The sequence below is a fragment of the Vipera berus genome, assembly GCF_964194415.1.
Source record: "Vipera berus genome assembly, chromosome: 5".
Classification (NCBI taxonomy): Eukaryota; Metazoa; Chordata; class Lepidosauria; order Squamata; family Viperidae; genus Vipera; species Vipera berus.
The window spans coordinates 82352578-82370011 of NC_138207.1; the positions used below are offsets into that span (position 1 = coordinate 82352578).

Genomic DNA, 17434 nt, shown 5'->3' on the forward strand with positions numbered 1-17434 from the left:
ACAGTTAATAGCTGCATCATTTCTAAATTCCAGAGTAGAGTGGACAAAAGTCAGAAATGCTTTTGTAAGAGCTTTGTTGAAAGAATAAAAAATGTCTGAAATAATGAGCTTATGATGAGAGAGGCAGCTAGAGAGAGAGAGGTAGCAATATATATTAAATAAGCCTTAAATGGCTCTGGAGATAAAACATTACTCTTGTGTAATGACCATGATATGATTTGATAGGACTGCAGCTGGAGTAACCATTAGTAGAAAAATGGCTTTTATGGAAAGTACACAGTGTGAGAAAATAAGTCCTTACCCTGACTTCTAAATCAAGTCTGTAGTATTTGATAGATAGCTGATTACAAGGTTGATTAAATTTTATCATAATAGTATTATATCATCAGTTTTATTACAGAGGAATAACGAAATAAATTGAGTTGCTAACATGTATCTCCAGAAATGTTCAGCTGTAGCTTTCATAGATTCATCTGGCAGCTTATGTACTGCATAATTCTGGACCAGGTAAATTACAGTGTTATGCAGAGGTAATAGGATGGCATATTTAGGAATTGATTTTTATCTTCGACTGTACTCTAGATTACAGAAATACAGCTTGAGTTTGGATTTCAAAAATGCTTACTTTCACCCATGTGGTTTACAGGTAGTGCTTGACGTATAACTGTTAGTTTAGTGACCATTTAAAGTTAAAACAGCACTGAAAAAAGTGACTTATAACCATTTTTCACACTTATGACTGTTGCAGCATCCCCATGGTCCCGTGATCAAAATTTGGCCGCTTGGCAACTGGCATGTATTTATGATGGTTGCAGTGTCACGGGGTCATGTGATCACCTTTTGCGACCTTCTGACATGCAAAGTCAATGGGGATTCATCTAACAGCCATGTTTGCTAACGGTTGCTAAGGCCAGACGCTTACGGTTGCTAAGGCCAGATTCACTTAACAATGAACTTGTTAAGATTCACTTAACAACTGGGGCAAAATTCACTTAACTGTCTTGCTTAGCAACAAAAATTTAGAGCTCAATGATGGTCGTAAGTTGAAAACTTCTGTACTAATCTTAAACACCAAAGTATTCTGAAAAGAGCCTTTATATTCTCCTCTTTAATTATTGAAGGAGGAACTAGAAGCCGTGCCAGTACAAATATTGAAATATTTCTCAGGACAAATTTTGTGATATATGTATTTTGCAGAATGAAAATCTACAGGGAAGTTAGTCTGGATAATGGAGAAATGAACCTTTCTTCATAATTTCATTATAAATTATATTTCTAGGTGTGTCAAGGCAAACCAGTAGTGAAAACGATGGTGGTCTCCAGGGAGTGGTATCTTCTTGTCCTCTGGATTCTACTGCCTTCTTCTCATGCTCATACAGATTTCTTCACTTCAATTGGTAAGTGATGCTTTTAAGCACTTCTGATTGATTCAGGAATAACAGCACCAAAAGTGTAGTAAATTAATTGCTTGGATTATTAGTTATCCATCCACTGTCTGCTGAAGACTAGAACATGATCAGTCACAACATTTAGGTGTTACAGAAAAATACCAGCAAATAATAAAATGCCATGGGTTTAAGCTCTTAAGAAGCAGCCAAAATACATTTGGAAATACTATTACCAGTTTACATGAATTGGGTTGGTTATATTTTAGTATTGCTTTTTATTGGTAAAGGGAGAATTTCCTAAGAATCGTAACACCTATGTCCCAAAGATGCTGTTTTCACAAAGCAACTGGACTTCCTTGTTTGTTTGTTTGTTTTAAGACGTTTTGCTTCTCATTCAGGAAGCTTCTTCAGAGATGAAGCTTCTTGGATGAGAAGCAAAACGTCTTCAAAGAAAAACACGGAAGTCCAGTTGCCTTGTGAAAAAGCACCTTTGGGATAGCTATGACCTGGATGACTGAGAATCTTCATAGACATAACACCTATGTGTTAAGATCAGTTGGTGACATTTCCGAATTGGTTAAATATATGGTGGTGTCTTTGCAGTGTCCGGCAAAATGATCTGGGCATATAATCTGACTGTTATAAACAAAATGCTTCCTGCATATATTTATAACTAATTTTATTTCAATCCACGATCAGTAAATTACAAAAAAAATCTAAATTTTTTTCTTCCTGTTTGTACATGTCACAATTCTGCTTCCATGGCACTTTTGGCATCCACTCTGCTTATAGGGAAAAAAAGAATTAATATTATGTCAACATTTACTTTAGATATATTATTTACATTAGAACGATTAAAGTGATTATACTTTATCACAGTTCAATAAATATACAGGTCAGTTGCCTTGTCATTTGAACTTATAAAAACAATCAACATAATTCATCTATCTTCAATTCTGATAGCAAATGTTAAATTAGATGTGTGGCTGGTGGCTTTATAGTAGAGTAGATTTGCACTTTTTTGGTCTACCTACAGAGTTAATATATTAATATCAGGCTTAACTTGAATGTTGCAAGGCTGTAAAGAGTAAAAAGTAAGTTTCTAGCTATGTGCTTACTAATCTGTATGAAATTCTTAAACCGTGTTTCATTGACATGCCCATGAAATGACAATTTGAACTACAAAAAGCAAACAGATAATAAGAGCTGCAAAACTATGAGTGAATCTACTATAAAACTGCCACTGAGAAACAGGCTTGTGCATTCAAAATCTGAGACAGTATACTGGGGTAATTTAATTTCAGCAGTTTAGTATGAAATTAGTTTTGCAGTATTTGCCAGACATCGGTGGTAAAATAGATTGCTGCCTTGGAGCTTGCATTTAGCTGTAATTTTTTCTGCTAATAGTTTTCCCACCTAACAAAATGGGAAAGATTAATGCTTCCTTAGTGAAGAGAAAAATGCCCGTAATATTTTGTTTTTTCAAAAAATTGTGAGGAGGTAACTGCAAGTTGACGTATTTGGGTTTGTTGTTGGCTTTTAGAACTGTAAAGGTTTTGTAATTTTTGTTCTAAAACTGTTAGAATTTCATGAACATACTGGTTGTATTGATCTGTCTTTTAGGTCATATGACAGACCTGATTCATACAGAAAAAGATCTGGTGATATCACTGAAAGACTATATCAAGGCAGAAGAAAGCAAGTTGGACCAATTAAGGCAGTATGTAATTCCTTTAATGCCAATATTTAGCACTGTTCTACCGTACAAATGGAAAAAAACCCCCACCTTATGTTAATTAATGCATGGCTTTTTTGAGAGTAAAACTCTACCATTATTTGAGGGTAAGATTCTTATTGAAAATCTTCAGAGGTAAATATCTATAGTAATAATGGCATTTCCGTAAGTCCGCCTGAGGTTTATTCCTTCATTTGTTTTCTATCTGTTAAAAAAAAAGTACTATTAAAATCAATTAGGTAAATTCGGTCTCTCTCAGCTCAACTTACATTATCGTGTCCCAAAGTTGCTTTTTCCAAAAGGCAACTAAACTTTCTTTTTTTTTGTTTGAAAACGTTTCACTTCTCATCCAAGAAGCTTCTTCGGTTCATGGGTTCAATTCAGTTTATTTATTTATTATTTAAATTTATATACCGCCCTATTCCCGTAGGACTCAGGGCGGTTTACAGGGAAAATTAAAATACATAGTATACAAAATTAAAATCAATTAAAACTATTAATTAAATTACAATCCCTGAAGTTAAACTAAAACCCAATTAAAATTAAATTAAATTAAAACCCCTCAGTCTGGGCCAAACAGCTCAAAGAACCAGGTTTTCAAGTCCCGGCGAAATGAGCGAAGGTCGGGGGCAGTCCTGAGTTCTGTGGGAAGTTGGTTCCATAGGGCCGGCGCACCCACAGAGAATGCCCTACCCCTGGGAATAACCCGCCGGCATTCCTTAACCGGTGGTACCCTGAGAAGGCCCTGCCTATGGGAGCGCACAGAACGATGGGAAGTTGATGCCGGCAGCAGGTGTTCCCTTAGATAATCCGGACCGAAGCCATTTAGGGCTTTATAGGTCATTACCAGTTCCTGGATGAGAGGTGAAACGTTTTCAAAGAAAAGAAAGAAAGAAAGTTTAGTTGCCTTTTGGAAAAAGCACTTTTAGGACAACCGTGACCTGGATGATTGAGAATCTTCATAGACATCTGCCTCATACTGCAGGGCTTTTCAACCAGTGGCATGGGTACCACCTGTGGTACTTTGGCACCTGGCAGGTGGTACGCGACCATCCTAGAAAAGTGGTAGCGGGGGAGGGGAATGAGCAGAACCGGTGGCAGCACTGCACAAGCCTGAGCGAGAGATAGCTGGAGCTGAAGGGCTGTCAGGGCTCAGAGGAAGCACCAGGATCAGGGCTTCTTCGGGGCTGTCAGGGCTCAGCAGAAGCGCCAGGATCAGTGCCAGGCTCCAGCTGGAGCTCGGTGCTGATCCTGGCGCTTCTGAGCCCAGAAGAAGCGCCAATCAGCTGGAATGTTGCAGCATCTCCAGGGTCTTGTGATTTACATTCAGATGCTTGGCAACTGATTCATATTTATGATGGTCACAGTGTCCCAGGGTCATGTGAAGTGACCCAAACCTGCTGCAACCACACAGCAAGGGGGGGAAAAATAAAAATGAAACACCCACCCCATCCCACCCCACCCCTGCTGCCAATCCTCAACAGAAATGCTCACAACAATGAAAACCTCGGACAGGAGAAAGAGCGCCGCCGGGCAGGCAGGCAGGTGTCTTGCTCGGCTGTGGCTTGGAGGGCACTTTTTTCAGTGCCGTTGTAAGTTCGAACAGTCACTAAGCGAGCTATTGTAAGTTGAGGACTACCTGTACTTCATCACTTTTTTTCCTTTTTTGGGGGGGCGGGGTGTCATCATGTTTTTGACACTTTGCTAGGCGACTGGTGGTACTGGGATGTTTCCATATCCTAAAAGTGGTATAACGGGTGAAAAAGTTGAAAAGCCCTGTCATAGTGCATATATTAGAGATTTTCATGTAAGCCACCTTGAACTCCTGGAGAAAAGATAGGATATATAGTATAAGCCATGGGTTGGCAACCCGCGGCTCTGGAGGCGCATGCGGCTCTTTCAGCCTTCTACTTCGGCTCCCTGTCCTCCACCATTTTTAGAGAGAGAAGCACTTGCGCTTCCCTTCTCCCCCCCCCCTCTCTCTCTCTCACACACACACACACTTTTACTTACTTAGTGGGGGAAGACGACTGGCAGACCAAGGGCTGCAGAGAGCCAGCCCAATAAGAATGTGTGTCAGCTTGTCGAAGAACAGCGTGAGGCCAGGTGAGCAGAAGATCGGAGGGGGGTGGAGAGAGGGAGAGGAAAGAGAGAGAGAGAAAATATATATATATGAATATATGTTATCCTTACTGGACTTTTAGTAAAGAAAGTTGAATGAAATACGAATAATTATGCTGTATTTAAAGAAGGTAGATAAGCTACTAAAATTGTTTTCACCTGTTGGGATGAAGGAGAAAGGTGGTTTTTTCCCCCCCTTTCTCCGGCATAAAAATGTGTTTTCTTTGTAGCAGTTCATTGATTTCATAAATGCAACACGCTATAATTTTTTATAAATAGCATAAAGGTAAAAAAAAGGATATATGCAATGTTATCTTCATTTTAGATGTCAAAAGGGTTTTGTGGCTCCCGGTGTTTTCTTTTCTGTGAGAAACGGGTCCAAGTGGCTCTTTGAGTGCTTAAGGTTGCCGACCCCTGGTATAAGATGTAATATGTATCGGAGCCAATTTGATGTAGAAAGGTCTTTCATGCTAGAAAGTGGGAGACCTTGAGCTCAAGTCCCCGCGTAGCTATGAAAATCAGCTAAATCAAGGGTCCCCAAACCCCTGGGCTGCAGACCAATACCGGTCCACAACCTGTTGGGAACCAGGCCACACAAGTGGCAGGCGAGTGAGCAAAGCTTCATCTGTACATGCATGTAATCTAGGTTGCACATGCGAAACCATTCCTCACTACCAGTCCATGGAAGATATTTTTTCTTTTCTGGTCCCTGGACCAGAAAGTTTGGGGACCACTGAGCTAAATGACCTTGGGCCAGTCACACACACTCAGCCCAACTCACTTCACAGGGGTGTTGTTGGGGAAAAAAAAAATAGGAGGAAGCTGTGTTGGATATGTTTGCTGCCTTGTATACTGTATTTGTATGAATGTTGAAGTGTTCACGTTATCCGTAGCATTGGCTCAACAATTTACTAAACTTTTATTTCCCGTACTTAGATGGGCTGAGAGGTTGGATAAGCTGACTGATATGGCGACAAAAGACCCAGAGGGATTTCTGGGACACCCAGTGAATGCATTCAAATTGATGAAGCGACTGAACACCGAGTGGAATGAGCTTGAGAATTTGGTCTTGAAGGACATGTCTGCTGGTAAGGTTTTCAAAATCCTTTGAAGCAATTAATCGTTAAAATACACCGAGTAGCTTAAGGAAGTCTGGATTTCAATTCATGCCTTAGTGGTGAATTGACTGGGAAGAGTCTCAAGTTAAGCATTAGCTGTAAAAATGAATTTGGTGTTATATCCTCCAGACTAACCAGTTGTGTATATTGCCCAAATGCCAGAGTAATGGATACTTCTGGCTGGAAGTGACCAGAGGATGTAACTATAAATAAATTTAAAACACACCAAGGCAGTGTTTATTAATTAGATCTGAATGGAAGCTTCTCTCTTGCCGAGTTCGGTTGTTCATAATAAAGCAAATGCCAGTGGTTGGTTTCTTTAGTGATGAGATTGGGGTTACAGCAAGAATAATACTGCACATTATTGACGAATGCCACCGTCAATCATCTATTTTATTCCTTGGAATTAATCGCATTGGCTTCTTAGCATTCAGATGTTCAAGAGAAAAGGAACAACTAAGTTCAGGTAGTCCTCAACTTACAACCACAATTGGGACCAGAATTTCCATACCAAGCAAGGGAGTTGTTTACCTGAGTCGCATCTGATTTTACGACCTTTTTGCCGCAGTTGTTAAGCAAATTGCCCCAGTTGTTAAGTGAAACATCGGTTGCCAAGTGCCTGAATTTTTATTACTTGACCGTTGGGGTTGCTACAAGTGGGACAACCAGGCTTAAGTCACTTTTTACAGTGCCGTTGTAGCTTTAAATGGTCACTAAACAAATGGTCGTAAGTTGAAGACTACCTGTATTTTCTTTGCTTCTGGGCTCGCCTACAAATCTAAACTTTCTTCTAGTTGGAATGACCCCTTCCGTCCCTCTGAACTTTCCTTTTTGGCCAGGAAAGAACAAATTTATTGACAAAAAATTGTTCTGCATTAAGTGCATTGAATTTAATTTTAGAATTGAATTATACATTTACAAGTAATTAAATTCTAATAAAGAAAGTGTAAAACTTATGGAAAAAGAATATTTGTAGATCAGAATTGAACTGTGGTGTCTTTGGCGCTTTCTGAGCTTGGTTGTTTTCTTGCAGATGTTTCATTACCAAACTAGATAACATCATCAGTGCTTTAAGGGAATGGGGTTTGCTCTCATTTTTATATACGAGTGGCTGTCAGTGTTGGTGGGAAAAATATAAAACACTTTTTCTTTTTGAGCAGTGGTTCTGGAACTATCCCATTATTTCTCCTGGAATAGGGTTGATTTATGTATGTAAGCACTGATGTACTGTACTGAATGTACAGTACATACTGTATGTGCTTTGTATATTTTTGGAAGTGACTTGTTTGAGCCAAATGTAGTTTGTGGTGCTCAAGACATATTTCTAAACAATCCATTTTTGGAAATACAAAAACTTTCTTGGATTCATTGGTCCCTTTTGAGAAATACATGGGGTATTCCAGTTTGCTTTGGAACACATGTTTTGCATATAAAGGTAAAGGTAAAGGTTCCCCCGCACATGCGTGCTAGTTGTTTCTGACTCTAGGGGCCGGTGCTCATCTCCGTTTCAAAGCCAAAGAGCCAGCGCTTGTCCGAGGACGTCTCCGTGGTCATGTGGCCGGCATGACTAGACGCCAAAGGCGCACGGAGCGCTGTTACCTTCCCACCGTAGTGGTCCCTATTTTTCTACTTGCATTTTTACGTGCTTTCGAACTGCTAGGTTGGCAGAAGCTGGGACGAGTAACAGGCGCTCACTCTGTTACGCGGCACTCGGGATTCGACCCACCAAACTGCCGACATTCTGATCGAGAAGCTCAGCGTCCTAACCCACTGAGCCATACCTGATTATAATGAAATGCTTAGTAATCTAATGCTTTAGGCAAAGTCCCCTAGCTAAAGAAATGTTCACATTTAATACAGCAAATGTGAACCACAATCTTATGAATAACCCAAAGTATAGACAATAGCTTATATAATCTTGAAAAGCAGAATGGTTTTAGATTTCTCAAAATTGTTCTAAAAACCTCCCCTCCCCCAAGGAGGAAAAAGAACTTAGAAAAATTTTGTTTTCTTTCCCAACTTAATGAAACTTGGTGTTTCTTTATGTGTATTTATTAAAGATAGAAGCCAGAAATTCTGGTGAAAGCAAAGCTATACTTTGGGTTATTCATAAGATTGTAAGGTTAAATAAGATATACAAGGATATATAAAATGCACTGTTTTCTGGGAACCATGGAAAAGTGCTTCAAATTCTTGGAAGAATTGCTTCTTAAAACTGCTGAAACATCCCCGCCCCCACAAAAGGGTCAGATTGATATGAGAGGGGGGAGCTTTCTTTTGTTTTCGAAAGCTTATCAAAGAGAGATCCAACCTAGAATTAAGGAGAAATTTACTTAATCAGTGAGAACAATGAGCAGTTAATCAGTGGAACAGCTTGTCTCCAAAAGTTGTGGGTTCTCCATCACCGGAAGTGTTCAGGAAAAGACCGGACAGCCATTTCTCCAGAATAATATAGGGGTTGGACTAGAAGACCTCCAGTGTCCCTTCCAACTTTGTCATTCTGCTCTGTTCTGTCCCTGAAACAATCAATTTTACACATCCCTATAAATTTATAATATTCCTCTCTATTCCAGAAGTAGGGAAAGAAATTGTTAATGAACTAGAGCAATATTTGCGTACAAACTAGTATTGCTTTCATCACCAAAAAGAAAATGATTTATAATAAGAAGGCTCCATATATATCTGGGACTGGATCCAAGTTTAGTTATGCCTAAAGCATCCGTGAGCCATCATCAGTCTGGAAGCAGCCAAGAGGAGGAAGAGGAGGATAAATTATGAGCCTTGGTGGAGCAGTGGGCTAATGCCTCCTTAAGTAACACCAGCTGCCTGCAATTAGTGCAGGTTCGAGTCCCACCAGGCTCAAGGTTGACTCAGTCTTCCATCCTTCCGAGGTAGGTAAAATGAGGACCCAGATTGTTGGGGGCAATAAGCTGACTTTGTAAAAATGCCGCTTCGGGGGTGGGGCCGAAAGCCCTAATAAGCAGGCACATACATAGAATGAAGGCTATTGCTAAGCACATTGATTTGTGCTTCTTAGATTGTAAGCCACCCTGAGTCTTCGGAGAAGGGCGGGATATAAATGGGATAAAAAAAATTATGGACAAAGTGCGGGGGGGTGGGGGGAAGGCAGGTGGGTGAGAAATTGGGTGGAATTGTGATCACCGCAGAGTAGTGCTGAGAATACTACAAGAACCTCTTTCTTTATTATTTTTAGGGTTTATTTCCAACATGACGGTTCAACGGCTGTTTTTCCCTGATGATGAAGATCAGACTGGTGCCGGCAAAGCTCTCTTGAGACTCCAAGATACATATAATTTAGATACTGACACAATATCAAGGGGAAATCTTCCAGGTATATAAGATACCAGCATTTTAAGGAAGCAACTTTGTTTTATTTCAGAGGGACAGTGCGCATTTATATGTGATTTCTAGCGATAGGGAAGATCAAAACAGTCTTATAGTTTATTCTCCCTCTCTTCTAGGATGCTCTGATTTTAAATACACTTTCCTGTATGTGTGTGTGTGTGTATCAAATTTTTCAGTACAGTGTAAAAAAGTAAGAAGCAGGGAAGAAAGCAATAATAATAAAAAAAGTTAAATGACATACAATTACGCTTCCTGCATTAGAAAAATGCAGCTTCGTCTGGTGCGCCAGTTGCGGCCCTATCTGGACCAAGATGCCCTACGCACAGTCACCCATGCGCTTGTGACCTCCCGGCTAGACTACTGCAACGCTCTCTACATGGGGCTGCCCTTGAGGACCACTTGGAGGCTTCAGGTGGTGCAGAATGCAGCTGCGCGAGTTGTTATGGGAGTTTCCCGATACTCCCATGTAACACCTCTTCTCCGTGAGCTGCATTGGCTTCCGGTTGCCCTCCGGGTGAGATTCAAGGTGCTGGTAATGACCTATAAAGCTCTAAATGGCTTGGGTTCGGATTATCTAAGGGAACACCTGCTGCCGGCATCAACTTCCCATCGTCCTGTGCGCTCCCACAGGGAGGGCCTTCTTAGGGTACCGCCGGTTAAGGAATGCTGGCGGGTTATCCCCAGGGGTAGGGCATTTTCTGTGGGCGCGCCGGCCCTTTGGAACCAGCTTCCCACGGAGCTTAGGACCGCCCCCGACCTTCGCTCATTTCGTAGGGACTTGAAAACTTGGTTTTTTGAGTTGTCTGGCCCAGACTGAGGGGTTTTAATTTTTAATTAATGGAGTTTTAGTTAAGTTCAGGGATTAATTTAATCTTAGTTTTAATCATTTTTAATTTTATATGATGTATTTTAACTTAATTTTTCCTGTAAACCGCCCTGAGTCCTACGGGAATAGGGCGCTATATAAATTTAAATATAAATAAATAGAATAAATAAATAAAATCAGTTTTACTTAGAAACCATAACTACAGATAACACATGGCAGTGTTTATGCCTGGGACCAAAGGGATCTCCCACACGTGAACTTATTCTGCAACTTAGTAAAACTTGGGGCATCCTAATGTGTAAAAAATTAAAATACATTTGGGTTATTATCATAGGTATCATTGGGGGTGTTGGTGTTAATATCATTTCTGATTTTGTCCCTTGTGATAAAAAAAAGGTTTTGTTCTGTGCATCTTTCTTTGGTGTTTTTTTTTTAAACTTAGTCTTGCTACTATTAATAACAAAAGCTGGGAATTGCATTGCATATTATCACTCTTTTTTCATATCATTGGATAAGGCGATACATTTCTACGTATGGGTCATTTTAAGAGATTGAATCTCTTAAAGCTTTTTTCAAGATTTCTTATGTCTCAGCATATTTTTTGCCTTAAGGAAATACCATTTTTGGAAAAGGTCTAGGATTATTGGGGGGGGGGTGTTTTCGGGGCGGGGGGGAGAGAGGTGGCTGAAGCTAACAGAGGCAAGCACACAGATTGAGTTATGTTGGTCTCAGAATTATTCTCCCATTAAGTCCATAACATTCAGGATTTCAAGTGCAAATGATGGCCCTGTGATTTGAAACTTGCAGTGACCTTTTTCATATTTGCTTTGACAGGATTTGCTTCCCTTTGATCTTCTGGGTTTTTTTTTCCTTTAAGAGGCCAGTTGCTCTTGTATGATGAAAGGCGAATCTAGCCTGTAAATTAAAAATTCAGTGTGAGAAGTCTCCCCTTCCCTTTCCCAAAAACACTAAGTGGACTCTGCCACTATTTTATTGGCAGTATTACAGCTTAGGAAATAGAAACAGCCATAGAACACTGTGAAGAAGTCTTCTGATAATCTAAAAAGTTAACAGATTAAATATTCAGTAATAGATGTACCACTGAATCATATTTATGAATATCATGTTAAAAAATACAATTATTAACATAAATGTAAAACCGTATGTAATATAATACCTGAAGATACAGATTATCTTCGACTTAGAGCCGGTTCACTTAGTGAGCATTCAAAGTTACAACGGCAGTGGGAAAAAGTGACTTATAACTGTTTCTCACACTAATGACCGTTGCAGTATCCATGTAGTCACGTGATCAAAAACTGGATGCTTAACAGCTGACTCATATTTATGACAGTTGCAGTCTCCCAGGCCATGTGATCACTTTTGGTGACCTGACAAATTCAGTGGGGAAGCCAGATTCACTTAACAACTGCAGTGATTCACTTAATGACTGTGGCACAGAAGGTCACAAAATGGGGCAAAATTCACTTAACAAATGTTTCACTTTGCAACAAAAACGTTGGGCTCGCTATATTATATCCAGCTTGCCGCAATCATTTCAAAATGAAAGCAAATCAGCAGAGAATATATATAGTTAAATAACTTAGCAGTCTGTCTAGTTTTATCAACGAGGAAGTAAGAATTAACGATGTGGCTGCCGTAAAAAGAAACGTAAATGCAAAAATCGCCTGATTTCAAGAGCTTTGTAACAGCGGTTGTTGCTTCTTATTCCCACTAGGAGTGAAAGATAAGGTATTTCTAACTGTGGAAGACTGCTTTGCGTTGGGAAAGATTGCATATACTGAAGCAGACTACTACCACACTGAGTTGTGGATGGAGCAAGCTCTGAAACAGTTGGAAGAGGGAGAAATTTCTTCTTCCATCAACAAAGTGTCTGTTCTAGATTACTTGAGTTATGCTGTGTACCAGCAGGGGGACTTGGACAAAGCGATGATGCTCACCAAACGGCTACTTGAATTGGGTAGGATAACCTTTTTTTTTGTATTCAGCATGTTTGCGCTGCTTAACTTTTGTTCTCCCCCCCCCCCCCCAGACATTTTCCACTTGGATGTACAGGCTTTTCAAACTAATTAATGCAGTGGACTGAAGGGACAAAATGCTGCTGGGAATCCCTGTAACTACAAATGTGTTTAGGAAGCATTAATTTTTTCCCCCATCGCTTTACGTGCCATTTGCTTCTGTGACTGGGGTATTTATGTATGAAAATAGAGATACTGTTGTGATTCAGGGTCAGCCTGTGGGTTCGGCAGTTGGGTCGGACGACTCAGAGGAGGAGGAGGAGGGGGGTGTTGAAGAGCTTGCTGAGGGGGTTGGACAGCTTGATGAGAGCCCTCAGCCAGGCCCCTCTCACCTGGTCACGACGCAGACCCAGCTGTGTGAGCCTGACAGCGTGGATGAAGATGACCCACAGCTGGCCCTGTTCAAGGACGCCCAACGCAGGAGGCAGTCAATCAGGAGTAAACAGAGGAAGGCAATGGGGCTCCTCGGAAGGAGGCAGAGAGAAACCACGCCCTGAACTGTATATAAGGGGGAATGCGTGGGAGGGCTGGTTTGCTGAAGGCAACTGCTTGAAAAGCTCCTGTTTCTTGGTTTGTGTCTTGTTCTATTTGTTTTTGTAACAATAAATTTGGCAGGCGTAATTCCAGCCTCTTGCCTTCTTGTAAAAGGGGTTGTCCCTGCTTTTTCTGCAGGGCCGGTAGCAGGCTGGTACAGAACAGATACATTCCAGCTGACTTAGGTGGATTAGATGCTGACATACACAGATTTCATTAGATCTTAACTCAATGACCACTAAATTCAAACAAAAGGACAAAATCCCTTAAAAATAGTTTTCCTCCATGGAGTTAACCAGTCCTCTACCTGGTGTTCCAACAGATCCCGAGCACCAGAGAGCAAATGGAAATTTGAAATACTTTGAATACATCATGGTTAAAGAAAAAGAAAAAAAAGCCAACGAGTCTGGGACTGACACAGATGAGCAGCCTGGGGAAAAAGTGAAGACTCAGAAAAGAGGGCCTCCTAAAGATTATCTGCCCGAGAGACAGAAGTATGAAAAACTATGCCGTGGTGAAGGTCTGAAAATGGTAAATTCTCCCTTGTATGTCAGTGGAGATTCTCAGTAATCCAGGTCATGGTTGTCTTCAGAGTGCTTTTTCAAAAGGACCTTTCAGAAACTCTTAAGAAAGTTCTACACCCATTTGCACTATTCAGGTGTCCCTCTCTAAGTGGTCTCAATGACTCTCAGAAGGAGTACTAATTTATTTATTTATTTATTTTATTGGATTTGTATACCGCCCTATTCCCGTAGGACTCAGGGCGGTTTACAGGGCAGTTAAAACCATGAATACAAAAAATTAAAAACAAATAAAACAATTAAATTAAATTCAAGCCCCAAGAGTAAATCTAAAACCCAGTTAAATTAACAACCCCACAGTCTGGACCAAACAGATCGAAGAGCCAAGTTTTCAGGTCCCGGCGAAATGAGCGAAGGTCGGGGGGCAGTCCTAAGTTCTGTGGGTAGTTGGTTCCATAGGGCAGGCGCACCCACAGAGAACGCCCTTCCCCTGGGAATAACCCGCCGGCATTCATTAACCGGCGGGACCCTGAGAAGGCCCTCCCTGTGGGGGCGCACAGGACGATGGGAAGATGATGCCGGTAGCAGACCAGATGTCAAGCCTTCCATTCTCCACTATTCAGTCCAAACTAAAAGAGCTTCTTGGATGAAAAGTAAAATATCTTCAAGGGGAAAAAAAAGTCCAGTTGCCTTTTGAAAAAGTACTTTTGGCTTCTCCTTTGTGTGCAATACCATGATTACAGAATATTTGTTGATGAAAAAAAAATAATGCATCGGACTACTAATGCTTGATGGTTTATTTCAAACTTTTAGACTCCTAGAAGAGAAAAGAAGCTGTTTTGCCGTTATTACAATGGGAACGGGAACCCAAATTACATCCTAGGACCTGTCAGACAAGAAGATGAATGGGATCGCCCTCGGATTGTTCGCTTTCTTGACATTATCTCTAATGAAGAAATAGAAAAAGTCAAAGAGCTTTCAAAACCAAGGGTAAAGAATCTAAATTGTCCACATTCTTTGAACAAGGGTACCAGTGAATAATTTCCTCAAGCCCATCATTTGCTTCTTGATTATACCTTGCTCGGGCCTTGCTAAATATCCTCTTGCAGTCCTTCACCTTAATGGCATCTTCATTTTATTTCTGAAATAGCAAAGGAGTTTTTGCTTATCCAGTTAGGCCTAAGCAGAATAGATTGTCAAGCAGTTCTGACATAGTGTTCTTGGAACCATTGTTGCTTCTCCAACAGTTATGTTGGATAAAATGTAGGCATGCCCTGTTTTGGAAGGTTGTTGTGAAAGACAGTAATGAGAATCATAAGAATTCTTTACCTCAGGTGAATATTAATACCATTCGTACTATTTTTGATTTTTGTTACACTTTTTCTTTGTTGACACAAATTCTAATAGATTCAGATATAACTAATGACAGATAATTATGTCCTTGATTCTTCCTGTACAATATAATAGCGTAGAGTCTTATTTCTGTGGGACTCATCAGGCAGTAAGGTTTTTTAATTTTTATTTTAATCCCATTTATATCCCGCCCTTCTCCGAAGACTCAGGGCGGCTTACAATTGAAGCACAAACCAATGTGCTAGAATGTTATATCTAATTGGTCCATACTGTAGTAAGGCATTTTTAAAAGAGATTCTAGTCTATTAAAAGTCTAAGGAAGCTTGAATTTAAGGTTCTGAATTGGAAAGTTGAGATTATTATTTTTTTGTTATTATCACCTATGTAAAATAGGAATTCTTTTATAACTGAATCTAAATATTACCTTTCTTCAGAGATCAGCTTCTGATGCTTCTCTTTCTTTGTTCATGCCTCTGCAAGTAGCCCTCAACTTACAACAGTTCGTTTACAGTACTGATAAAGTGAGTTAGGACCGTTTGTCACACTTTGGACCATTGCAGCATCCCCATGATCATGTGATAAAAATTCGAGCACTTGGCAACTGATTCATATTTATGACAGTTGTACTGTCCCGGAGTCATGTGATCGATCACCTTTTGTGACAAGCAAAGTCAATGGGGAAGCCAGATTCACTTAACAACTGTGGCGAGGAAGGTTGTAAAATGGGGCAGAATTCACTTAACAAATGTCTTGCTTAGCCACAGAAGTTTTGGACTCCATTGTGGTCATGAGTTGAGGACTACCTGTAAACAGTTACGTCCCTGTGCTGGCTTGGGCAATGCCACTCTGAGGGTTCGAAGTGCTTTTAATCTGGATGATTTTTCCCAGTAACCCCTACTTTTATTTTAGGGGCATCAGGAAGGTAAGTAATGTGGTAGAGTGGTGACTTGCCCTCTTAACGCTTTCCCAGTTCAGAATGATAGTGTAGTACTTGCTGCTTCAAAAGAAGCCTCAATTGCTTTCTTCCAGTACGCTACAAAAATGTAGCATTGGCTTGCCAAAAATTTCAGTTATTGTGCTTAAAATTGCTATTTTTGTCATTCTTCCTTGTTTTGTATTGCACGTTTCTTGTTTGATGGTGGTGGTTTTTGTTCCTTAATGGACAAGAACCCTACTGAAATTGGGGGTTTTGCCCCCCGGATTCTGAATGGTCAGATAAATGTGATGCAATATGTACATTGTAATGCGACTATTCTGATTGGTTCGCTTCACAGCTGAGGCGAGCCACCATTTCAAACCCCATAACGGGAGTCTTGGAGACTGCACATTACAGAATTAGCAAAAGGTAAGACTTTACTTGCCATACCTTCGGCCCTTGTGACAAGACCTCCTGCGGTTCTCATTGATGTAGAGAGTGGCCAGAAAAAGGGGGGAAGAAAGTTGGTTCAAAACTTTTCTGGTCATTTGTGCTATTCACAGAGACTGTAACACTTTGTTACTGCTGAGTTTCTCAGACGCTTCTTGTAGCCAGAAGTTTTGTCCTTATTTGCTTATTCAGAGTATAATTTGATGATAGATAGATAGATAGATGATAGATAGATAGATAGATAGATAGATAGATAGATAGATAGATTAGATAGGATAGATAGATAGATAGATAGATAGATAGATAGATAGATAGATAGATAGATTAAATTAGATAGATAGATAGATAGATAGATTAAATTAGATAGATAGATAGATAGATGATAGATAGATAAATAGATAGATAGATAGATAGATAGATAGATAGATAGATAGATAGATAACTTATTGTCATTTTATTGTCATTTTTTTACTGTGGGCACAATGGCTCACATTAAAAAGGAAATTTAGTTGCTAGCTCTCAAAGTGTACACACACACATAACACGCATATTATATACAACATATGTTTAGACCTACTCCCTTACATATAAGTAACATATAAATATTAATCATATTATGTATCTTGAATACATAATGGAAGGAGGAAGCTTTAGAGTTTACAAGGTTAATACTGTATGGAACAAAACTGACTGAATCTGGATGTTCTGCTTTGGATGCTTAAGCGTACTTCTTCTTGTATACAAAAACCCATGAGATGCTTTTCTTGACAAGGCAACAAATTGATCATATTGAAATATGCACTGCTTCTATATATATCTATTGTAACACCAACAGCCCTATGGTTAAATTCTGCTTGATTTTATTGGAACCATATGTGCTGTTGAGTTTAGTATAGTTTTATGTTATGTTTTGGTCTGAAAATATCCTATTTGCTTTCATGAATTCCTATTGATACCACTGCTATTTATTAATTGTTCCGTATCTGGCTACTGAAAATGTGGAGTACCCACATGTTTATACACAATTTGAATAATTTAATTTTTTTTTAAAATAACTGTATTTCACT

At 39.8% G+C, this 17434-nt stretch overlaps 1 protein-coding gene across 4 annotated transcripts in view; it reads left to right on the top strand.

The window, feature by feature from the left end:
- P4HA1 (prolyl 4-hydroxylase subunit alpha 1) overlaps positions 1–17434 on the top strand; it is a 43760-nt gene that overhangs the window by 5302 nt on the left and 21024 nt on the right. For 2 of the 4 annotated variants that reach the window (XM_081328500.1, XM_081328502.1), the window contains exons 2-9: positions 1280–1397; positions 3012–3108; positions 6181–6332; positions 9577–9714; positions 12293–12535; positions 13450–13658; positions 14462–14638; positions 16276–16346. In XM_081328500.1, coding sequence (XP_081184626.1) covers positions 1310–1397; positions 3012–3108; positions 6181–6332; positions 9577–9714; positions 12293–12535; positions 13450–13658; positions 14462–14638; positions 16276–16346 — 1175 coding nt within the window. In that variant the 5' untranslated portion in view covers positions 1280–1309. The remainder of the gene's footprint in view (positions 1–1279; positions 1398–3011; positions 3109–6180; positions 6333–9576; positions 9715–12292; positions 12536–13449; positions 13659–14461; positions 14639–16275; positions 16347–17434) is intronic. The other 2 variants (XM_081328501.1, XM_081328503.1) reach the window with 1 other exon arrangement.